Source organism: Salvelinus fontinalis, chromosome 1 (genome assembly GCF_029448725.1).
Source record: "Salvelinus fontinalis isolate EN_2023a chromosome 1, ASM2944872v1, whole genome shotgun sequence".
NCBI lineage: Eukaryota > Metazoa > Chordata > Actinopteri > Salmoniformes > Salmonidae > Salvelinus > Salvelinus fontinalis.
In genome coordinates this window covers 65654622-65679400 of record NC_074665.1, presented here as the reverse complement: position 1 = coordinate 65679400, position 24779 = coordinate 65654622, and the positions used below count along the sequence as shown (strand labels likewise).

General features: G+C 43.1%; 1 protein-coding gene across 18 annotated transcripts in view; it reads right to left on the bottom strand.

The window, feature by feature from the left end:
- The window catches only part of LOC129859890 (dystonin-like), a 189332-nt gene that overhangs the window by 28845 nt on the left and 135708 nt on the right, over nt 1-24779 (bottom strand). For 14 of the 18 annotated variants that reach the window (XM_055930113.1, XM_055930129.1, XM_055930172.1 and 11 more), the window contains 21 exons: nt 15924-16085; nt 15522-15692; nt 15013-15182; nt 13117-13276; nt 12562-12888; nt 12264-12348; nt 11928-12169; nt 11415-11621; nt 10597-10716; nt 10317-10424; nt 9851-10069; nt 9431-9634; nt 8561-8792; nt 7735-7961; nt 7283-7405; nt 6913-7014; nt 5826-5927; nt 3631-3804; nt 2865-3020; nt 1929-2126; nt 471-599 (listed from right to left, as the gene is read on the bottom strand). In XM_055930113.1, coding sequence (XP_055786088.1) covers nt 471-599; nt 1929-2126; nt 2865-3020; nt 3631-3804; nt 5826-5927; nt 6913-7014; nt 7283-7405; nt 7735-7961; nt 8561-8792; nt 9431-9634; nt 9851-10069; nt 10317-10424; nt 10597-10716; nt 11415-11621; nt 11928-12169; nt 12264-12348; nt 12562-12888; nt 13117-13276; nt 15013-15182; nt 15522-15692; nt 15924-16085 — 3618 coding nt within the window. The remainder of the gene's footprint in view (nt 1-470; nt 600-1928; nt 2127-2864; nt 3021-3630; nt 3805-5825; nt 5928-6912; nt 7015-7282; nt 7406-7734; nt 7962-8560; nt 8793-9430; nt 9635-9850; nt 10070-10316; nt 10425-10596; nt 10717-11414; nt 11622-11927; nt 12170-12263; nt 12349-12561; nt 12889-13116; nt 13277-15012; nt 15183-15521; nt 15693-15923; nt 16086-24779) is intronic. The other 4 variants (XM_055930197.1, XM_055930233.1, XM_055930210.1 and 1 more) reach the window with 1 other exon arrangement.

The following is a 24779-nucleotide window of genomic DNA, read 5'->3' as shown; positions in this document are numbered from 1 at the left end:
ATAATCCAAATCAAGTCCAAACATGACAAAGAATGAGAGTACTAAGGGCAATCATAGCCAAGCTTTTCCACAAGCAAATTCAAACCTTCAAATTCCAAGTAAGTTCAGAGTCTTATAATATAATTTTTTTCTAAACAATCTCCTGTTTTGGTTCCCATTATGCTAAATGGAAGTCCCAGAATGGACCATTCATAGGATAACCCCGACACTCTCACTATCAGAGGAAAGGCAAACAAGAAAAAAAAGAGAAGAACATGTCCCCTCCCAACATTCTCTGAGCACAGTCAGGGTTTAATCCATTTGTACACTTTCTTTGGGAGCTTTAATGAGTAGGACACATTATCGTACATTTCGCAACATCATTTAATTTTCACACTTCACACTTCAGAAAGAAACTGCAGACAAGGCCTGAGTTGCGCCCTTACAAGCCTGCCATCTGTATGAGGCCTTTTATATGGTTAAATACATACCAGATGGGCGTTAAGCTGCTCGCGGGCCGTGTCTGGTAAGCCTCCCACAGCCTTTGATGCTAACAGCTGACGCTCTGTGTCTTTCAGCCATTGCTGCATGTCTTCGATCTCGCCATGGAAACCTTGGGCCTGCAACACAATACAGCCTGAGTCAGAACAATGGACCTCATAGACGTATTGTGTGGAATTCAAGGGTGGGAAAAGGGAATGTTATGAGAAGTTATTAATTCCTCAGATACATTAATGGCTAAACATGGTTTGGTCTGAGGTTATTTGACAGAGTGAACGATGGTGTCTGTGAACAGTTTAATCAATGAACATATTCAATGTTTAATTGCCTGAAACCAGCATGGCTTTTTTCCTTCTAATTGTTTTCATTAATTGAATTCCCCATTTGAACCAGATAATGTAACAATGTCTACACTCAATGTTACAATGTTGTCTACGCACCATGTTTTACATATTCATTGTACAGTATGTTTGTTTTGGAAATCCACTTTTGTCCGTAAAATGCTTCTGACAGAGCTTTGTAGGTTTACTGCGTAGTAAAGGGAAACATTATTGGAAAATACATTGATTTGATTTTTGGCAACCCTTTCGCAACCCTCTCTAAAAATCAAGAGAACTTACGTTTCGGAAAGTTTATTTCATACTCTTAAAACATTCCTTATTCCTGGCAATAAAACTGTTAGTAATAGTAGAAATATACTTAATAACAACCCTTTAAAAATTATTCAAATAAAATGACATATTCACTGGTCATTCACATTCCTTACATCACTCCTTTGACACCTTACATCAAAGCATTCCCCAAAATGTCAAAGTTATGAATAAGAGCACCTATAGCTGGGTTAGGAAAGGGGAGGCAGGAGGTGGAGGGCTTACATTATTTCTCTGTACCTCATACTCCCACTACTCTAAAACCTTCTTTATGAATTTTTGAAAAACAACATTAATACAATCCAGCAGAGAACATCAATCATAGCTTCAGTTTCAGATATGAGTCATTATGGTGCCAGATTCTATTTGGCAGCTGGGTATGGTGAAGGGGTGAGGCAGACTGAATATGAATCAGGGCTAGGTACAGATGTAGGATCTTAATTTGACCTATATTGCCACAGCAAAATAATCCTGCAGCAACATGATTTGAACGTTTAGTCCAAAATGTTTCTTGATTTGTGGTTATATTATTAGCTGGCCAAAAGTAGTCTACATGAAAAGTGCAATACTGTTAATATAATCGTGTGTTAGTGTGGGTTTTCAGTGAATTTATGTAAACCACAAAGCTCACCTGAAAATTCTCAACAACAAAAGAGTAATCAAATTAGGATCCTACATACAGTGCGTTATTTCATAGTTTTGATGTCTTCACTATTTTTGTAAAATGTAGAAAATAGTTAAAATAAAGAAAAACCCTTGAATGAGGAGGTGTCCAAACTTTTGACTGATAGTGTATACCTGAAGCAGAGCACCGTCTAGCTGGTGTCTCCTCTGCTCTGTCTTCTCCAGGATGTTCTTCCAGCGCTGGGTGAGGTTCTCCAGTTTGCTCTGCAGTCCAGAGGCTTCCTCTCCAGAGGTGGACTCCACCAGGTCAGTACCAGCCTTATTGACCACCTCCACCGTGGTCTTATGGGCCAACACATCGTTCTGGAGGACCTGGAAACATCAAAGTACAGGGATGGTTAAACACTAGGCCAGTGAGATCAATTAAATAAACAAGGCCCAAAGATCAGATAGCTCTAAACTGGACAAAAAAAATGCTAAAAAGAGTGATAGTGTCTACTCCATATTAATGCCGTGTTCACGTCATGTCAGAAACTCAACCAATAGGAAGCTCTACGCAAATAACTTACGTTCATTTTGATTTAGAGGTCCCGAGTTTCGGACATGACATAAGTATCTCTGACTGTCTATTTATTCTAATAGTTAAATTCAAATATGGTATAATCTGCTAAACTCTTATGGGACATACGTTTAGTAATGGAAAGGAGAAGACTAGATAAATCTGCTGCATAGTGGATTAAATCCCTGCATGGTGGTCCTCAACCAGACTGGTCAGACTCACATAACTGGCTCAAAATACACACAGCCATTAAGGTGTCAGATAGATTATAAAGTATAGGGGCTTTTGGAGAGGGAAGTGAAATAGATCAAATGAATTTGAAAGACTGTGGTCTGGGCAGATTTGTATGTGCTTATAATAAATGTTGTACAGTGTTGTGTATGCAGACTGTGTAGGGTTGAACTTTGATGTTTGTTGTTGTGGTTAATCCAAAAGGTTATGAGGGTCAGGAGGTAATGAAAGGGTCACGTCAAGCTGCTCTGCAGTTACTGTAGTTGCATGAAAAAATACTGAAATAACACTTTATACAAACAAGGGGAGATAGGTCTTACGTGGTGCTTGGCGAGCTCGATCTCAATGGCTTTGGGGTCTCCTGCAGCCTTCCTCTGCTCATTAAGCAGCTCTTCCGTGTTGCTCATCCAGGCCAGAAGCTCATCCAGCGCATGCTGGAACTGCCCCAGAGCCAACAGCGCTCCCTCTAGTTTGTGCTGCACACAATCAGAACAAACACAAGTTCATACAAGAGTCACATGAAAACACTCCTCATATGAACTGACCCATAATCAGTCTCTCTTTCATGGGAATGATAGGGAAAGGGGCCTTTTCCAGTTAGAGAAACAGTACACTGTTCATTTTCTTTAAAATGTTCTGATTAAGCAATAAAGCCAGAGGGAGTGTGGTATATGGCCAATATACCACGACTAAGGGCTGTTCTTAGGCACAACACAACCCCCGAGGTGCCTTATTGCTATTATAAACTAGTTACCAAAGTAATTAGAGCAGTAAAAATAAATGTTTTGTCATACCTGTGGTATACGGTCTGATCTACCACGGCTGTCAGCCAATCAGCATTCAGGGCTCTAACCACCCAATTTATAACTGCGTTTATACAACGGGTGGGTCTAATCCTGGACGCTAATTGGTTAAAACCACATTCCAGCCGGTGTCTATACAAAATAAGACAAATGTCTTATCTTCAACAAGTACAGCACACACTCTAGAAATAGTATTGAATTATATTTACAAGGTTCTGCTATTTTCAATCACCCCCCTTCCCTCACCCTACTATAGTAAACCTCCAGCCCCTGTCTGACCCACCTGTCTGTTGATGATATTTTCATCCAGGTTGTCCCAGAGCATTTTGAGCTCGGTCATGGGCTCTTGGATGGCACAGCGGTCGTACTCTTCCGTCACCTTCTTCAGCAGTAGGCCCGCCTGGTGGTTCAGACGCTCCATCTCAATCTGCAGCTGATACGCCTCACCTTTCAACTCCTGAAACACCACACCACACAAGGGATTGTCAAGGGAACCTGTCAACATAACTACAGGGCTATGATCTGGAAAACACAAAAGATCTGACCCTTCCAGCCTCTCACAGTGAGGTAGGGCTCATTGATAATGTACGCTCCCCACCGTTTTCTGCTCCTAATAAGTTATATTTTAATATACACTGAAAAAGAATATAAACGCAACATGTAAAGTGTTGGTTCCATGTTTCACGAGCTGAAAAATCCCAGAAATGTTCCATACGCACAAAACGCTTATTTCGCAAAAATGTTGTGCACAAATTTGTTTACATCCCTGTTAGTGAGCATTTCTCCTTTGCCAAGATAATCCATACACCTGACAGGTGTGTCATATCAAGAAGCTGATTAAACAGCACGATCATTTCACAGCTGCACCTTGTGCTGGGGACAATAAAAGGCCCCTTTAAAATGTGCAGTTTTGTCCCACAACCCAATGCCACAGCTGACTCAAATTTTGAGGGAGTGTGCAATTGGCATGCTGACTGCAGGAATGTCCACCAGAGCTGTTGCCAGATAATTGAATGTTAATTTCTCTACCATAAGCTATTTCCAACATTGTTTTAGAGAATTTGGCAGTACGTCCATCTGGCCTCACAACCACAGACCACGTGTAACCACGCCATCCCAGGACCTCCACATCCGGCTTCTTCACCTGCCTGATCGTCTGAGGGGGGTGCTGAGGATGGCAATTTTTGTCTGTAATTAAGCCCTTTTGTGGGGAAAAGCTCATTCCAATTGGCTGGGCCTGGCTCCCCAGTGGGTGGGCCAGTGCCCTCCAAGGCCCACCCTTGCCCAGTCATGTGAAATCCATTGATTAGGGCCTAATTTATTTATTTCAATTGACTGATTTCCTTATACAGTATGAACTGTAACTCAGTAAAATCTTTTAAATTGCTGCATGTTGCGTTTACATATTTGTTCAGTATAACTACCATTGATACAGATCAAAATCTTTATTAAAAGATCACTTACTGGGAGCATGTGTCACGCCCTGACCTTAGTTATCTTTGTTTTCTTTATTATTTTGGTTAGGTCAGGGTGTGACGAGGGTGGTATGTGTGTTTTTGTCTGGTCTAGGGTTTTTGTATGTCTAGGTTGTGTGTGTAGTCTAGGCATACGTAGGTCTATGGTGGCCTGGATTGGTTCCCAATCAGAGGCAGCTGTTTATCGTTGTCTCTGATTGGGGATCCTATTTAGGTTGCCATTTTCCAGTTTAGTTTGTGGGTGATTGTCTATGTTGATGTTTGCACTTGTTATTATTAGCGTCACGTTTGTTATTTTGTATAGTTTGTTTCGGTGTTCTTTCGTTGCCATTAAAATAAGATGTATTCACATCACGCTGGGCTTTGGTCTCCTCACTACGACGATCGTGACAGCATGGGAATCACAGGAGGTTGGTGCCACCTTAATTGGGAAGTAAGGGCTCGTGGTAATAGCTAGTGCGGAGTAGGTGGAATGGTATCAAATACTTCAAACACATGGTTTTCCATGTGTTTAATTCCATTTGCGCCTTTCCAGACATTATTATGAGCCTTAGTCCCCTCAACAGCATCCACTGATGGGAATAGCAAACATTGAGCGACATGACTTGTTTCTATTTGTTCAGCTCCTGTGAAAATGTGGATGTGCCTAAAACCACCTCCATTAACTATTCCTTTTGAGAGACACGATAGCTTTGTCTTGTTGTAGATCAAAGGACAGAAGTCTATTGCATTGCTCTCTGGAGTATTAATGACACTGCTGCAGTGTTCCTCCCCTGTCGTCCAATAAGGGCAGGACATGAACTGAACATTCACAGCATAAAAACAGATGTTGTTTGCTCTGTAATGTTGATATGAAATAAATCAACACAATAACTTGGGGGAGAGCAATTCAAAGTTCTTCATGATGTTTCGATCAGATACATGTGGAAATAAATCAATGGTTTGGTCTAAGATTGCTCATACATCTAGCTAATGAATTCTATATAATACAGGAAAACAATACCTTGAGTTCTTCAATCTGCTGCTTGACAGTGTCTAGGTCTGTACCCACAGGTGACATAGAATCCAGTTTGTGCTCCACGATATCCACCCAGTCAAACATACCCTGTAGATAGAGGGAGTGGGCACCATTGTCACTGGGAGAATACAATGCTAGCTTTAAAACAGCTCAGATTTCACATTCATTATCATTAATATATCACGTAATCCACCAATTATTGTCATGGAAAACCAACACTGTCAATGAAAAAGAGTTATTAGCACATGGTGAAATAGAGGTGGACCTTAACTTAATCACTCAAGTCTAGGATGGTTGTAAATGGGTAGTACATTTATAACCAACAGACTACATCTAAGCCTTTTTAAACCACTTCATTAAATTAGACACATACTCCACTACAAACAATCACAACCAATATAAAGAGAACAACAACTTACAACCAATATAAAGAGAACACATAAATGAAGGATACCCAAATATAGCAACACTGCCGGTCCAATTTACTTTGATCTATCTGTGCCTAGTAAATTGCTCAGTCATTGTAAACTCTGTCCCTTGATTCTGTCTGAGAGGTGTGAACGACGATGCAAATGTCAAACAATGATTAACATGGCAAACACTGATTAACAATAATACAATAACATTGCTTGATTAATAGGTCCAGTGATAGGGCCTTTGAATAACACAAAACCACTGACACTTCAATCAACATTAATTAAGACGTGAACATGTCTTGAGTAATGGGGGTGACTTTCTCTTTCCTATGAGTAAATACAGAGGAGGCACAGTGAAACTTCTGAATTCATTGAGTAATGACACCTCAAACTACTCAGAAGTTTCGCATTACATACTAACAATGGTATTCATCTCCTAAGAGTCCAAACCGCTAGCTGCTTAGTGTTAGTCAGTGTATTCAATGACAGCAAGGCAGTGTTCAGTAGGCAAGGAATGGGAGATAACGTTTTATCTGATCTTGAGCAATGAGATTTTCAATTTCTGTTGCAAAACATTTTCCCATTGTGTGCCCTACTGAACAGGTCCTGGTGTATGACAAAGCATAGCAGCTAAATCATAATGAACAGTAATGTACCTGCAGGCCATCCTGGAACTGCATAGCAGCCTGCATGGCCTCATCCAGTCTGTCCACTCTCTCCTTCCATGTCTTGTTCAGAGTCTCCCATGCCGAGTTCACCTGGGGAAAACAACAACAACAAAGGTCAGGGAATAGGATCCATGCACAGCTGTTGGATACAAATACTGCTCTATATACAAATACAAATAAAGAAATCATGATCAAATTAGATATATGATTTCCCAGCAATACATATATCCTTATGTAAGTCAATAAGATATCTACAAGTACTAAGGTATCTGTCATTTAGTTTGCATTTTTTTGAGTCCTTAAGCAAAGTGATTTGTTTCTTCTTATTTAAAGGTGATGTTCTGATGTCATTGATTACCTCATCAATACTCTTCTTTATGACTGGCTTATCTGGTTCGCCACAGGCAGCCATAAGCTCCTCCCCCAAGTTCCGCACCACATCAAGCTCCTCCTGAAGCCCGTCAATCTCCTCCTTGAAGCTCTGGGAGAAAAAACAACTATCAGTCCCGAAAAGTACATTAATTACTATCACATCAAACTGTATATAGATTACATTGGTAATGGTATCTTGTTTAAGCTGCTCCAATGGTTACATGTTACATAAATGTAAGGAACTTTATTTAACATAGCAAGACAAAAAGAAATGGTTCACTGTAATGCTCCTAAATCAAATCAAATGTATTTATAAAGCCCTTCTTACATCAGCTGATGTCACAAAGTGCTGTACAGAAACCCAGCCTAAAACCCCAAACAGCAAGCAATGCAGGTGAAGAAGCACCTTAAAGTGAACATGTTTTGATGATCTTTTACCTCCAGAGATTCCTGCTGCTGTTTCACCACAGAGGGGTCGACTCCAGGCTCCTCCAGCTCCCTCAGCAGGTCCTGGGTGTCCTTGATGGTAACGATGAGGGCACAGTGGTCACACCAGAACTTGTCTGCCAGGTCCATTACATCCAGCAGCTTGGCCTCCCTCTCCTCCATCATGGCATGGATCTCATTCCAGGTGAACACCATCTGGTCCAGCTTGTCTTGCACAGCTTGGAAACACGAAGAGGTAATAGTCTTATTTATTTAGGTCTTCTAACCGTTCTGTACAGGGGCGCAACTTTGGTTTTAGGAGTGGGGGGGACATAATTATTATTATTATTTTATTTTATTATCCACTCGGATAAACACTCCAAACAGCCTACCCGACCGCTCGGAGGCGTCCGCATGGTCCTAAAGCACACCCTTGCCTTGTTTTGTATCACATTCCAATGATAGAATTGGGGGCAGGTGGACAAAAATGCAATTTCAGGATGTGGGGGGACATGTCCCCATCCCCAGTGAAAGTTGCGCCCCTGGTTCTGTAATATGGTGTGGTGTCTTTCAGTTTGAGACTAGGTCTTCAGCCAACTCATTTATTTGGCTAGAGAGAGAACTTCAGCTGCTTTTGATTGGCAGCTGATGTAGCGGCTGAGCTAGCCATCCAAACCATACACTTCAACAACAGCTGAAGAGAGTAAACAATGGGTTGACCTGTAGTAGTGTGTGGCTACAGTCATGTGCTGTACAGTCTTCCCAAACATCTCCAAAACTAGAAGTGCTAACAAGCATTTCCCACAATGATAGGTGCAGGGGAAACAACAGACGTTACCTTTAGCAGATATGTCCTTGTCAGCTCCCGCTGAGCGAGCGATCATCTCCTCTCCACGCTGCTTGAGCGTGTCGTAGGAAGGCTGCAGTTTCTCCAGGTCCACAGACACAGCCTTGTTCTCTGTGATCTGCTCCCTGATCTTCTCCACCTCCACAGAAATGGAGGGAGGCTGACGCAGGCGCTCAGCGATCCGCTCCAGGGACTCCAGCATGGGCTCGATCTTGTCATGGAACTAGGGGGAGAGGAACATGGTCAAACTGGCTGTGTGGGTCTAAACAATCTACATATAATTATCAAATTAAGTACTTATCCAAAGCACTTTTATTTAGTGAAATACTAAGGGTTAAGAGACTCAATCAATTAGCCACTAGAACAAGCAATCTACTACATCAATGCTCATTACATGCTCCTGGAAGGACTTCCAAACAACTAACCCTCATTTATTTTCAAAGTCAAAATCAATCAACCTACAACAACAGGGCCATTGTCTACTTTAATATAGAGATGCAACCCTGTTGAACCCAACTGACTCTGCAGGTGAAATCCATTCTCTCTGAACCAGACGTGCCCTGCTGCTACCATTGGTATTTTTGTCCTGTTTTCAAAGGAAGGATATGAATAATGTTTCCTTTCCCTCTAAGGACTTTTATAATTCCGTTTCAGCTTCAGATTTCATTAGAGCGATGTCATTATTTTTGGCAGGTCATCAAACAATCCCATCGCAAAAACTTTTAAAAACATCCTTTTATCCCCAACATAAGCCATCTTAAGACCAATGTCAAACTCACACACTTGTGCGTCCATAGAGATTTTTACCTGTATAAACAAAGGATATATAAAAACTAAATAAAATAAGTGAAAGTATGTTACCTGTGTGGATTTGGAGATGGCCTCATCCAATGTGGCAGCCCTCTGTTTGACATCAGCCTTGAGCTGGGCGTACAGCAGGTCTGTGGCTGTGTACTTCTCCCTGATGGGGATCCCCTCCACAGGACTCAGCTCTAGAAGCTGGGGACCCGTCTTGTTCATCTTGTCGATGTGGGGCTTGTGCTCTGCAATCAGCTCTCGCATTTGCTGTGGTGGATATATGACATTGTCAGTTAGAGAAACACAAAGACACTGTGATAGGATTTTCCCTAAAGCTTTGTAACACTCTAATGATCCTTTGTCTATTTCCTTCAGTGATGTTAAGATGATCTTAGTGTGAAACTCACCGCTGATTTCACAAACAATATTAGAAAATCCATTGGCACAGAGACAACTAGCTAATAGACTTTAAGTTGGGCTCACCCTGAGCTCCTCCTGTTGCTGTCGGAGAGCTTCGTACTCAATGGCCAGCAGTGGGAGCTGGTTGAAGCTGGTGCGGGTCTCCTGGAGCCAGGGCCACAGCTCCTCGTAAGTCTCCCAGAACTGGCTGGCCAGAGACTGGGCTCGCTCCAGCTGCAGGCAGCGCTCCGAGTTCAGCTGACTTACCACACCGTACTTCTCCAGGAGGGCTTGGATCTTGACCTGCAAAAAACAGAACATAAAAACACTGAGTTGATGTATGCTTCTTAGAAAAAAAAGCAAGGCAGCTGCACATGCTGGTGCAATTCATTTATCATGTAGACAGCAAGCTGCCTTCCTCAGGGTTTCTGACAGAAATCTCTATCAAAGGCACATATGCTACGTTCATGGACGCACAAGGTTACTCTGGAGGTATTCTACCAACAACAGATGGATGTTAGGAGTTCATTCCATTATAAGAGTTTTTTACCTTCAAGGCTTGCTTTTCATCCTCATCCTTGCTGTTCATGATGGCCTCGCCTGTTTTCACAATGTCATCCACAGCATCCTTGTGTCTCATGATGTCCATGGAGAAGACCTGGTCAATCAGAGGAGGATCTTTGAACGGTAACTTACACACAGTGAACACACAGCTGCAGCACACATCATTGTTTCCTGGACTTGTTTGTTTGCACGGTGGTGGTGGCGGCTAATGTCTCTACAGGTATATATACAGATACACAGTACAGGTACATGACAGACAGACTGACCTTCTGGGCCTGGAGCTGTGCTGTGGTCTGGTCCTGTTCCAGCCTGATCTCCCCCAATGACAACATCTTCCTCTCTGCTTCAGTAAGCCAGGTCAGCAAATTGTCAGCTGCTTGTTCAAACTGCACAGAAACACAGAAAACATCCCATCATGAATGGTACAATAGGCCTAATTAAAGGTAGATTGAGCAATATGATGTCATTATACACAGCGAGGCAACTGCCTGTTCCCAATGTGGGTATGCCTCAAGGGGGAGCATAAATTGGGAAGAACTAATACGGGCAGTCCTGGTAGATTTAAATTCTATTGTTGTTCATGCCTGTAAGCAGGAAGTCCCCCTGCTGAATATAATCATGAAATATTGCTTTATTTTATCTTAAAATATATAAAAATAAATAAAAGAATATCTGTTTTTGGGACGTAAAATCCAGTCATGAGTTTGACAATTCATTGACGACCATGCAACATTATACCCTACTTTCTTAGGTGTCTGCACTACAATACAATTTTTAATGAGCAAATAATAAGATGCAAATGTAATCATCCTCTATAACAGTTCCCAGTGTTTAATGAACAATAATGACAGAAAACAAAGCTCCCTAGAGGCCAAAAAGAGGCTAAACAAGGGAGGATTTAGTGCTGAAAGCAGATGGGATTAAGACTATAATAGCCCCAATCACACAGAACAGAAATTAGCATTCTGGTCAGCGGTTCCTTTTGTTGTTAAACTCTTTTGAATGGCTGTGTTCCCATTTAGTATGTTATGTCTGTTCCTCTGTTTACAGTGGCCTACTGTAATGAGTGGTTGTTTTACTATACCTGCTGTGATTTCAGTATGGCGGCTTTGATCTGCTCCACATGCTGTGTGATGGTGTCACTGGCGGCCTTGTATCGGTCGTTGTCCTCTGTCACCAGCTTGTCCAGGCCCTCCCGGGCCCTCCATGGGACCAGCTCCAGCAGAGAGCTGCTCACCTCATTCAGTTTGTCCACCTGGGGCTTGTGATCCATGGCTTCTTTCAGCAATGCCTGGGTAACACAAAGGGCCATACAGTGAGCACCAATCTATCTCTCCATGCACTGTGTTTAAAAGTGATGTAATATGGCTGTCGTAATTCTATCCTGATGTTACAGAATATTCCAAGTAATACCATTTTGCTTGGAATACCTTAATACCAAATGACAGATTAAAACTAACAGAGGTCACATGGCAAGTCCACATATCTGTCATCCCCACCAAAAAAACTAACCCAAGCAATACATATACAGAAACGTAATAACTAGTGTTAACTGCTTCCCCCAACAAAGTGTCAAACAAAACAGGCCTATCATTACCTTCTGCCTGTCTTGTGCCTGGATGAGCTGCTCTCCTACAGGCTCCTGAGCAGCAAAGGCGGTGAGCTCAGCTTCGACATTCTTCAGCCAGGAGCTGAGGTCTTCATGGGTGTGCTGAAGCTTGGAGGCCAGGGTCAGGGCCTCGTCCAGGGTCTTAGACACGTTACCACTCATGGAGTTGATCTCAGCGTATCTCGTCTTTATCCCGTCCAACTTGCCTTGGATGACAACCACCTCATCACCTACAAAAGGTAAAAGAAGATACATAAATTCAGATGAATCATTCTGAAGTGTTTCATTCAAATTATAGGTGTAGTATTCAACATATCGTCTCACCTGTTGTTTGTTTCAGCAGCTCCAATCCATTGGAAATGGCTTGATCGACATTCTGCTTCCTCAACTCAATGTCTTCATGTAGGGCCTGGACAAGACACAAAACATTAGCAACAACTCATCAGACTTAAACAGCATTGGGAACCAAGAAAGAATTTGATTTTTTTCACACAAACTAAACTTACACGAAACTGAAAGTAACAAAGTAGTTAAATGTAACTTAAAATTACTTAAAAACAATGTAAAGAGATGAAGGATGAATTAATGTTAGGCCTGAAGAGGAGTGTGATGGTAATAGTACCAGTTGTTCTGTACACTGCTTTTCAAGAACGTCCATCTTGTAGTCTTTGACGGACACTTCGCTCAGCCTAGTGTGCACTTCGTTGAGCCAGTTCATGAGGGCTACCTCGTCCTCTCCAAAGAGCTGGGCATTGGCCAGAGCCTGCTGCAGCATCTCAGCCTTCCTCCTACAGCGCTCCTGCAGCTCTATGTAACTGGCTTGGGTGGAGTCCAGCTTAGACTGCACCAGCTCCTTATCGTCCACTGAGCTAACCGGCTTGAGCATCTGACCCAGGCTGATGGCCTGAACCAGGTCTTTACTGTGACCCATTATCTCCTCCTCTAAGGCCTGACCACATCACCACCACACATGGAACACACACCAGGGGGATAAACAAAAAACACACACACAAACACAGTTGGGGGGGAAATGAATACTGAACCAATAAGAAACTTAAAATTACAAACATCAACTGAATGCAAATGATGATAAAACAGACAACAAATCATGAGAAACTGAAAACAAAGGATTGGGTGACTGAAGTAACATCAATGACTGAAACATGAAGTATCTTACCTTGTGCTGGGTGATCTGCACTTCCAGCTTGGTAGTCTGTGTGCCGATGGGTTCAGATTTGGCCAGGTGTTTCTCTGTGGCAGAGAGCCACTCAGACAGAGGCTCCAGTGTCTCATGGAACTGCTGAGCCACAACTAGAATGCTCTTCAGCTGTTTGTGCCTACATTACCCAGCATGCCAAGAGAGAACAGAAGAGGGACAGATGAATAATGAGACAGGTTTACTCCCTCAACTAAAGTCTGGCCTGGATACCAAGATACTGGGTGCCAAGATAATTGTCTCCTCAAAGACCTCTGGCGCCCAGTCTCAAGATAACACAATTGAATAATTATACCTAACAACTGTTACTTACGGATGGGGGGGGAGGGTCAATTAATTCTGTCTTTAGGGAACTTATCCAGAACGCAACACCTCATTTGGTTGTATCGTCCAACCCTTTACATGAACCCTTTACACGTGGTGGAATTGGACTATATTGATAGGGTTAAATTAAAATGTTTCTTCCAGGAGAAATATGAAAGGCATATGCATAAGCATGGTAGCGATTGAAAGGGAACAGTTTGGAGATGATGGGGGAATGATTAGACTAAAGGTGAGGACACAACAGTTCATCTGACACAATACTGAATCCAAACATTACACTGTTGATTTTATGTGCATTTTACATTTACTGTACCTTTCGCAGCATTTGTTGATAACGAAATCAGAAAATACCCTGGATACATTTAGTAACATGATAGGAATATTCCTGAAAAATGTGGGGTAGGTGGAACATAAGACAAAATATTACTTGGGTTTGAGTGAGAGGACTAACTGGTGTCTCCAAGTGGACATGCACCTCTCCAAAGTGTGCACAGTTCCTAAGTAATTTCAATAAACTTTTATGACTCAAAGAAGAGTCTTCACCTATAAGGCCTGCTTCCCCCCCATCACACAATTACTGTTGTTGTTTACGCAATCCATTATAAATCGCAATCGGGGTCAGGTGGGCATAATTTGAAAGCTTGTTCTATTGACAACATGACGGGGCAATTCAGAGAAACAAATTGTAATTTTGGTGCGCAGAGAAAGGACTCCTGCGTGCATTCAGGTTTGTGATTCCACTGAACTACCCAGGGTATGACGTCATGTCCTGCAACTGTACATCAAACATAGTACTCATAAACAGTGACACTGTAATGTATATGACATGGGTTTTATGATATGGAAATGTGAAGTGCACATTTGGACTCACAGGTGTTTGGCTTGCTTGTATGACATCAAAGCTGTATTTATTCTAATCGTCAACGTCTCATCTTTCGAAACACATCGAGTCCTCTTAATTTACATTTCCCTCACTCAGAAAACAAAAAATGTGCAGAAGTTGCCCAATTAGCGGGAGGGATGGGAGCAACTTCTTGTCGCGTGCTGTGCTTAAGTTCAAAACATCTGTCAGTCAAAACCCATACAGCGCTGTGAAGCGCAGAGCCTGAGCTCTGACATCATTAATAGCAAGGTTTCCCAAACTTGGTCCTGGGGCTCCTCCCTGGGTACACATTTTGATTTTTGCCCGAGCACTGCTTCAAATAATGAAAGCTTGATGACGAGTTGGTTATTTGAATCAGCTGTGTCGTGCTAGGAGGGCCAGGACCATGTTTGGGAAACCCTGATTATAGCATGTTACTGTAGAGCCACTGCGTTCCAATTTAAGTGCTTATCAGTGCCCAAATCTGCCATTTTTAACCTGTATACAGGTACGAGTGTAAAGGGCTATGACTGAGGAAAGGGATGGCATTTCCGTAGCAAAAATCCAATCAGCAGATTTTCCACAATGAATCAGAACTATAATATTCATTTCATTTTCAAACACTTTGCTTAAATACATCTCTCAGGGAAGTGTTGGTTGTGCAGACAGACCTGTTCTCAGCCTTCTTCAGCAAAGCGTCCCACCTCTGCCCCAGGCACTCAATCTCCTTCCCCACCTTCTCCTTTTCCACAAACTCTGCTCCCAGGTCCACAACCTTCCCTCCTTCCTTCTTAATCAGCTCCACCGTAGGCCTACGGTCATCGAGCAGCCTCTGGAGGAGCTGTCCAGGACAAATAAAGGTGAAGAAGTTACGAGGTTCAACATGCTCTGATCCGAGCACAATTATTGCTTACAGTGCATTATAGGGAAATGATCCACGCTCTAGAATGACCTTCAAGCCAATCAGAAAGGAGTATTCAACAATGCCATGGTATTATAAAGGTCAATTCAACAGAAGCTTTAGGATAGCCCTAAATAATGCTCCACAATGGACGCCAATAAAAATTATAAATGGCTGAATCAGTAAAGCCTACATGAACTCTCTGAATAGGTTTTAATGTATGTGTAAATTGGCAGCTACTGATGTTGTAAGTGTGTAATCAGTTCTCTTTTGGCTTACTATCTGCTCCTGGATCTGTGCTTTGACAACTTTGAACTCAGCAGAGGGAGGTTTCTGATTGGACACCAGCTCCTCCGTGTCCGTCAGCCAGCTGAGCAGGGACTCCAGAGCATCCTGGAACCTCCCACAATGCAATAGGGCCTCGTGCAGCTGCGCTGACCGCTCAGCAATCTATAGAAGACCATTTAAATATAGGCATCACATGTATTACGATATAGGCGGTAGGTATTATGGGCAAATAAAACTCAGTCTCAGTAACTAATTATAGCTATAAAAACATTAAGCAAGAACCACATGGGAGTATTATTCATCAAACGTGTCTAAAGTTTGACCTCTTTCACCTATGTAAAAAGCAATAAGGCTTGAGTGTGAAGTAGATTAATAACCCAGAGACAGGCTAACCTTTTTGTTGAGTGTGTTCCATCGAGTGTTGCCATCCTCCAGGTCATGTTCAAGGCCCTTGGTGCTGGTACCTTTGGCGGCGTTCTGGATCAGGCCCTGGCCCAGCCAGTTGATGTCTTGCAACTGGGTCTGTAGTGGATCAACCTCCTCTTTCTGGAATACCTGTGGCCAGAGATAATAAAATACATTGTGTATTATCAGACGCAGAACAACTTAGATGAGAGACCGGATGAGAGATAATTATTTCTCTCAATAAGACGGATGATGTCAGTGGTTCAAAAGGGCAAGACTTCAATAAAGACAAAACAAGAGATGATTGATGTTGCTTTTAAAGAAATATGCCTACCCTACGTTTTAAGAGAGCTCTCGGGAATGAGACATTGCTTTCAGTGTGTTATCCAAGGGTGTTATCCAAATTGGACTGAATAAAGTCCTTGATTCATGCTATACTTTTACATTTTCAAATGTGTATTAAGAAAGATAAGACATTCCGATTGTTTACACAAATCCAGCCATTGGCAAGATATTAAAAACATGTAAAATATCTCTGTTTGCCCTCCTGATAAACATGAGTCACTTCATTGACATGTTGTGGTTATTTGTGAGCCATGCATTACCCATAAAACAAAACAAAGAGAGTCAAAATGGATTATCAGCTATGCACTTTGACTGTCTACAATTAACAATAATGTTTCAAAAATGCAGCTGATCATTACAACATGTTTCGCCAGTCCCTGAAGAGTGATTGTATAGACAGGCTGCTGGCCTAGGCCACAGAGCTGGCATAACAACAACCTCTTTCTGACAGGTCAGCACTGCAGCTTCTAGAAAGGAAAGCACGGCAATTAGTTGGAGCACAGCTGTGCAGCATCACACCAGACAGACTCACAGGCCAGGCTGGCGTACTAAACCCAATTCAGACCTAATGTAATCTGATAAACAAGACTAGCATCCCAGGAAACACTAATCAAAAGTGCCGTATTTATTTGGCCCAGTTGAAGGTAAAAACACGCTGCAATGCTGGAGTTGGAGGAGACTATTTTGGGGTACCTGGGGGGAGGAGAAGCCCATGAGGTCAATTTCGGAGCAAGCGGCTATAGCAGTTAACAGGCTCTCGATCTCGTCGTCCCCTATTTCTTGGTACGACCGTGGCTCACTGCCATTGGCCAAGCAGGCCTCTCTTTCCACTGACAGCAGGAAGTCCTCCAGGTCCTCCATGCTGTATTTCCGTGGTTCTATAGCTCCGTGGTGTTGCAAGTCAAACGGTTTAACACCCATATTTTGTCTACACTCTGACCGCGGCCCAGAATTCACATAGGGCTCCGGCTGTGTGACAACCACGCTGACCAACTCACAGTCTGACTGGGAGGACATGTCCTCTAGCAGCTCGGCGGTGGGGAGCTCATCGTAGCTCGCTAGCGTCCTAGAGACACCATTTTGGACCCTACTGGCTGATCTCGAGGACCTCCTGCCAGTCGAATCCCTACTGTTTGATCTTGAGGAGCGCCTGCCTGTGGAGTCCCTGTATTCCCCATTTGTGATGGTCAACTCTGTTTCACTCAAGTCTGTCACACAGGTGTCATTCCCCTCCTGGGACTCCTGTACAGGGTTGTTGCTCTGTCCTGGGTTGTACAGTTCCCTGGGTATGTTGTCCCTGACCGGGGAGAAGGGGAACTCCTCCTGCCCTGAGCTGTGGGAGCAGCTTGGTTTTATCTCCCCAGACACATGCATGGCCTCGGAGGAGGAGAGGCTCCTGGTGCCTGGGCGTGGTTTCCTGGAGGACCGGTGGGAGCGGCGCTCCCTCTCTGCGGTGGGGCTGCACAGGCCTGAGTCCTCCTCTGATGTCAGGGAGTTGGTGACACTCCGTCCCCTCCTGCCACGGGCCAAACCATGGCTCAACCTATCCACTCCGTCTGAACAGAGGGTGCCACTGCGACTGGCGTACTCCCCTATGTTAGTGGGAGCGAATGTCCTCCAGGATCGCCGGTGGTGCGGGCGCTCCTTCTTCTCCCCTCCCTGCCCCAGACGAGTCTTAGGGAGTACCGTTCCCGCTCCCCTGATGATGTCACCGTTCAGTTTCAGGCCATCAAAGACAGCACACTCCAGTCTAGCTGCCTCGCGGGTGCGGAGCTCAAAGGCGCTGGAGGAGGTGAGGACTCCGTTGCCACACAGGCTGCTCATGTCCAGGGTGCGGTGTGTGTAGGGTAGGGTGCCAGTGAAGTGCCTGGAAGCCAGGCTTCCCTTTGAGCCACAATCAATCTGCTCATTGAGACGGACAGTGTCGTAGATGGATCTCTGGGGAACGTAGCAGTCATCAATGTTTAGGTCCTCCTCCTCCCCTTTTCCCACACAGGAGGGGTTCTGGCGGAGGCAGTCTGGTCTGCTAAGAGGTTTCCCCATCTTAAATCCAACTGCACTGACTCAGAGATAATAAAATAATACTAATGTGGTCTGAGGTACAGTATATGTTGTTTTAGTGCAAATATCTGCTGCTAAAGCAACAAGCCAAAAAATACTACTAAAAGTGCATGTTCAATATTCACTTTTTTAATTTACTTAATTTGCTATATCAAAACCAATTTCTTATAAAAAAATAAAATGAACAATTCACAATAATGGGTCCAATTACTTAGACAAATTCAGAATATATAAAACAGACCTAATAATCGTAATAATCCAAACAGTAAAAATAATGGAACTCAATAACACTAAAGCAACATATCACCCTCACTCAGCAAGTGCACCGGCTGTGCAATCAGTATCTGGAACCGTCCAATCCGTTCATTGAGTCACCTATCCTCAAAGAATTCCCTACTTGGTGCTGTCCTCCCCATTGTCAAAACGTCATTATAATTGTTCTCCCTTAAAAGTGCTTATTTTATCCCTTAAATCCCGCTGGTATCCATGTAGGTTGTGGAAGGGCTTCAGTGCAAAGTGGCATATCCTGATATAAATCCACAGGGCTCTATGAAAACAAAGGGCGAGAAGAGCCGGTGCTCCTGGATAAACAAAAATGCCTGCCCTGCCTCTCTGGTGGTTCGCCCTGCAATGACAGACAGACACCCTCCTGGCAGAGAGGCTGCAGGCCCCGCCCCCGCTAGCTCATTATTCAGGCAACATCTGCCACAGAGGGCTGCTCCGGCACATGTTGATTGGTCGGACACTTGACCCTTTTTTTCTCTCAAATTCTCCCCTTCTATCTCCAGTCCATATGACTTAACTTCTTGGTCATCTTCTGCGTCCTGGCACCATCACTCTCTCTCTCTCTCTGACTGAGGGGATGGGAGAGGACGGGGGAACACACAACATGCACTAGCTTTCCTCCTCTGAAGGAAGAAAACATTTAATCACACCAGACCAGCAGGCAGCGGCAGCTCCCACTTTGGTGACATCACGCTGGGCTGAAATAGATCTCTATGTTTTCCCTTTTTTCCTGTTCCTTCTCTGTTGTTTTCCTGTGGATGGTTGCTGTGGACCCTGCAGATATTCTTAATTACTCTGGAATGCTGAGGGAGGCACAGGTCCCAGGTAATTTAACACCCACAGCTCTGCCAAATCCATGGCATGGTGTGTCTTTTTTATGGCGAGTGACCCGGGTCGTGTGAGAGAAGAAAGGAGGAATGAGAGAGAGGGATAATGAGAGGAATTCATTTTGTGTGCAGCACAGAAGGCTGATAACAGAAAGGAGTTGAACCATCCCAACTCCTTCCACCACCACGACCCCTTTCCACAGTGAGAGGAGACAAAAGGAGGAAGTCTGGCAGAGATAAATAAGCGGTTAAATAGATCTGTTGGGTTTAGAGAAAGGATATTCAGCAGCTGAATCCCACATCATTTTGACAAAATCCAGGCGTTGAATTAAGGGAGGGCAAAGTGTTCCTGTTTTCGTCCTCCTTTCCCTGCACCAAGGCTGTTTCCGTTATCCTGGCCCACACTAACTGGTTTGGCATTAGGAATGTGATTTTAGTAAACTGGGGGTTTGATGTCCGAATTAGAAAAATGTGTCATAATGAGATGTTTTTTAAAGAGAGCGACTTCACTAATGCCCATTCCAACCAACATAGGATACACCTTAACCAATCAAAATGACTCAAATATCTCCCTCAAAACCTATAGAGCACTTACACATAACTCTTATTACATTGCATGTGAGTAAAGTTATTCACAAGGACAGGCTATTCAAACCAAAGGTTGCAGAAGGGCCACATTTCTTTGTGACATCATCTGCAGAAAAATCCCTTTCAACAGAACTACTCATCAGTCACTCCCAACAACGAAAACCATTATAAAGGACTAGACAAAGAATTCAATGAGACAAATTCAAAAGCTTCTCTTGATTGTGTATAAGTCCACTCCTAGTGCATACAGGAACAAATTCATCTCTTAGGTGTCTTAGGTGAATCACAATCCCAAAACACAAAGGAAAAATGCAATGTCACCATGAAAAGTGATCTGCCAATCCTAGCAAAAACAATGTGTTACCAACTCAGATCTTCTGGTACATTTCTGGTGTCATGTTCCACCTTGGGGAGAGTGATTTGATTTGTGTGTATCATCATTGGGGTAAGTGAGCAAGCTGGGCTACACGATGGGGTCTCCCCAACGGCCCTTTTCCCCTCATCAACTTCAGTGAGAGGAATAGCTATGATTCAGAAGAGAGAAATTCCTTTTAGGTTCATAGGAGACACTGATGTAACGTCTGAGTAGAAACTTTAAAAATACGCCCCGACACATCCCACCTCCCCAACCCCCAGCAGGTTTTGTCACTGAGCTGAGCTCACACTAACTATCAAGAAAGACTACATACACCACATCCTTCCCAGCAAACCTTCCAGATCCCCTAACTACAACAACAATAAGAGTGAAACACTGTACTCGGGAGGGGAGGCTCTTACAAACCGTGACCTAAAATGGTAACGCAACAAAATGAGTTCACTTATTGCTGCCTTTTTATGTTTATTTCTTTCACAACAGCTGCCAATGAAACCCCAAAATACACCCAGTACCAGAACTACGAATAAACCAAGCAGGATTATTATAGACCACATGAAAACCCTATTCACACTGCAGACATCCCATTACGTTTGGTCTCGGTCTGTGTCCACAGGTTTCCGAGCATCAAAACAGGTTTTTAGACACCAATTAGGAAATACCTTGTGCTGTAATGGAATTAAGTAGGGTTCTTTTTGTGATTCCTTATTTTCAGGGAACTTTTATCAGAGAGAGTAGCTAGCGGCCTGAATGAGTACAATGGTGATTTTCCGCTAGCAGCTGACGTGTCTGTGTGCAGGCCTACCCAACGAGACTTAGAGATGGGACAATGAGAGGGTGATAGGGTGAGCACAACCAGCAGGGAACACGTTGCTCAGCAACAGCTGGTAGTAGTCAATATTATGGGATGGTTCATGGTTACCAATCAAACCCTCTTAAAAAACCCTATCAGTCCTGAGACCCCAGCTAAAATTGGCTTTTCATTTATCTGCATGTCCAGCCCTTATATTTAGCCTCACAATGAAGGGTTTTACCATGTTCGTTTCAGGAGAACCAAGGCTACAAGTAGAACACAAGTAATTTGACATTAACAGTTGCATTAATGAGTTTTATTGATAAATGTCAACAACAAAAAATATGGTTTGCCAAGGCAAAAACCTGATAAAAATGTAATTATATGGGGCCTCCCGAGTGGCACAGTGGTCTAAGGCACTGCATCGCAGTGCTTGAGGCATCACTACAGACCCGGGTTCGACAACAAAAAATGTAATGGCTGTGTCACAACCAGCTGTGACTGGGAGTCCCATAGGTTGGAGCAAAATTGGCCCAGTGTTGTCAGGGTTAGGGGAGGGTTTGGCCAGAGGGGATTTACTTGGCCTGCAAGCTGACTTTGGTCATCAGTTGAACAGTGTTTCCTCTGGTGCAGCTGGCTTCTGGGTTAAGAAGCACGGTTTGGCAGGTCATGTTTCGGAGGATGCGTGACTTGACCTTCACCTCTCCCGAGCGCGTTGGGGAGTTGTAGCGATGAGACAAGATCGTAATTGGATCACAATTTGATATCACAAAATTATTTTGTTTTATTTATATGAATGCTGTGAGTACAGAAATTGTTTGCTCACCAGGAAATGAATATCCAACTTTGTGACAGAAACTATGTGAATGTATTATAGTATTATAGACATTATGTCCGGGGATTTCCTATGATTTTCTATGTAGAAGAACGACATTTGTGTAGCTTGTGAGCGTCATAGAGCAGAACATGTTACACGTGTGTTTTCGTGAGAGTCTCAACTTCTCATAGATAGATTTTAATAGCATGTCGCTCAAACCATTCAGATTCTACAGACCTGGCCCGGGCACCTTGGGGATCCACCCTTGTCTCTCAAACCCTTCACTAGCTCAGTCCCCGTTAACCACAGACTCATGGTTGGTATCTACAGATGAAATAGATGAATCCAATGGAACAACCCAGAAGTATGTAGCTCAAAAACACAATGTTTAAAATGGGTTAACTGGCACAAAATGACATTATATATTATTATAATTCCAGCTACCATTCAGAACATTGACTGGAGTTCTACTAGACCTATATTTTGATTTAACATTTGAAGGTATTTATCTAAAGGCTGATGTTTGTGAATGTACTTGTGATTTAAAAACCAACAACATCAAAACAAAATGAAACAAATTCCTTTGGCCTATATTTTCAAACAGATGTGTAATGCTGTAGTATGAAACATTTCATTAAAAGTAATACAATGTTTTGATATGATGCTTTCAGCCAATAAATAACTATTTTCTTTTTCTGAATAGTTAATCCCCTTCCATCAACTCTAACAGCATTTACAGGGTTTTAGAATGCTTTTGATCCCGCTTTAATGGTAATGGGTATCCCTGTTTCATCCACCACTGATATACCAACAAAGGCCTTGATAATATTATGGCACAATTATGCTGTTGTTAGTGTTTTATTTATATTCTCTCATATCTTTCGTATTAAGAAAGGGTTTTATAAAATAATTGTTGTTTTATTTCATAGAGAGCATAAAGTATTTTTACACATTCAAGCTAACATCAAAGGAAACTTGACTGATGAGAGAAACTATGTAAATACAAAAACAATCATGTTGAATGATTAAAAACTCCTAGTAGTGGTAAATGTGTTGGTTGGAGAAGGAGTCTGTGGAGTTCAGTATAATGTAGGGGAGTGAATATTGCACTGCAGCAATATGGTTTCTGGCTAGTGGTTACTATTCCGGCTCCTTTTCCATTTCTGTAGAATCCAGATATTGCTAATACAGCGTAAGCATGCACTACTAGATGCCTTTATTGTTAACAGCAACGGTATGACATATAGTAACCACCACCTCAACATGTTCCACAGCTAGAAAAGCAATGCCCTGTATACTCCTAAATTATACAGGGGAAAGTTCAAGTTCAGCTAGGCAGATACAGCAAAGTCATGCACACCAATGACGAGCATCAAAAACCATCCACAGACAGGCTAACACAAACTTTAAGACTTTTAGTTAGCTCTTTTTAAAGAGGAAGAGCAGATGCTCAAACACCAGTGAATTAGCTGGTAGGGCTGAATAATGAAACAAAGCACTTGTTCACTCTTTCATGCCAACGAGTGAGTCACCACTGACCAGGTAAGGCCACGCTCATTTTTGTACTATATATTTTTTGTACTTTTTACCCCTTTTTCTCCCCAACTTCATGATATCCAATTGGTAGTTACAGTCTTGTCCCATCGCTGAAACTCCCGTACGGACTCGGGAGAGGCGATGGTCGAGAGCCGTGCATCCCTGAAACACGACCCCGCCAAGCCGCACTGCTTCTTGACACACTGCCCGCTTAACCCGGAAGCCAGCCGCACCAATGTGTCGGAGGAAACACCGTACAGCTGGCGACCGAAGTCAGCGTGCATGCGCCCGGCTGCCACAAGGAGTCGCTAGAGCGCGAGCGCGATGGGACAAGGACATCCCAGCCGGCCAAACCCTCCCCTAACACAGACAACACTGGGCCAATTGTGCATTGGCTCATGGGTCTCCTGGTCGCGGCTGGCTACTACACATTGAACTTGGATCTGTAGTGATGCCTCTAGCACTGTGATGCAGTGCCTTAGACCGCTGCACCACTCGGGAGGCCCCACACTCATTCTTAAAGTGGAGGAGAGGGAGAGGGGAGCAGGAGTCAGGCTGGGTAATGCTCATTACCCCGGGCCAGTGCAACATAGGACACCCCACTGGTTCTTAGCTGGTTCCTGGGTCGCTCATCACTCACCCACCACAATGGCATCTGGGCCAGTCAGAGCTCTTTTGTCTGGACCAGATGATCAGCAACATACTGAAGCAGTATTCCCCAGAGGAGGGTCACGCATGTGGCCACCAGGCCCAAAAGACAATTACAGAGCCCTGTTGTTTAACTTACAATACCACTGGGGTTAATGCTGCAAATAGCATCACGCAAAATCCCCATTGGAACTTATTGAATTAAGATAGTGATGTGGATTTATTTCCAGAGATTTCCGTGGAAACTAGAACAGTAGATCAGTAGATTGTGGGTGAAACTGAAATGGTCTAATGGTTTTCTACTGCACTTTGTTTATTGATGCTTTGTGTCTATACTGTTCATCTGGTTTTAAAGTACTTTTATTTCATATTGTACTTGTACTTGTTGTATGTTTTTAAACTGTTGCAACCAAATTACCCAGTAATGGAATGTTTTGTTGTAGCGAGTTCAGTAAATGAAAATAATATTTTGGTGTAGGTGTAGCTCAAACAGACACTCAAGATCCTATGTTACTCCAGGTGTTATACGTCTTACTAATGGTTATTTAGGATAGTACTGTATGTAAGGATG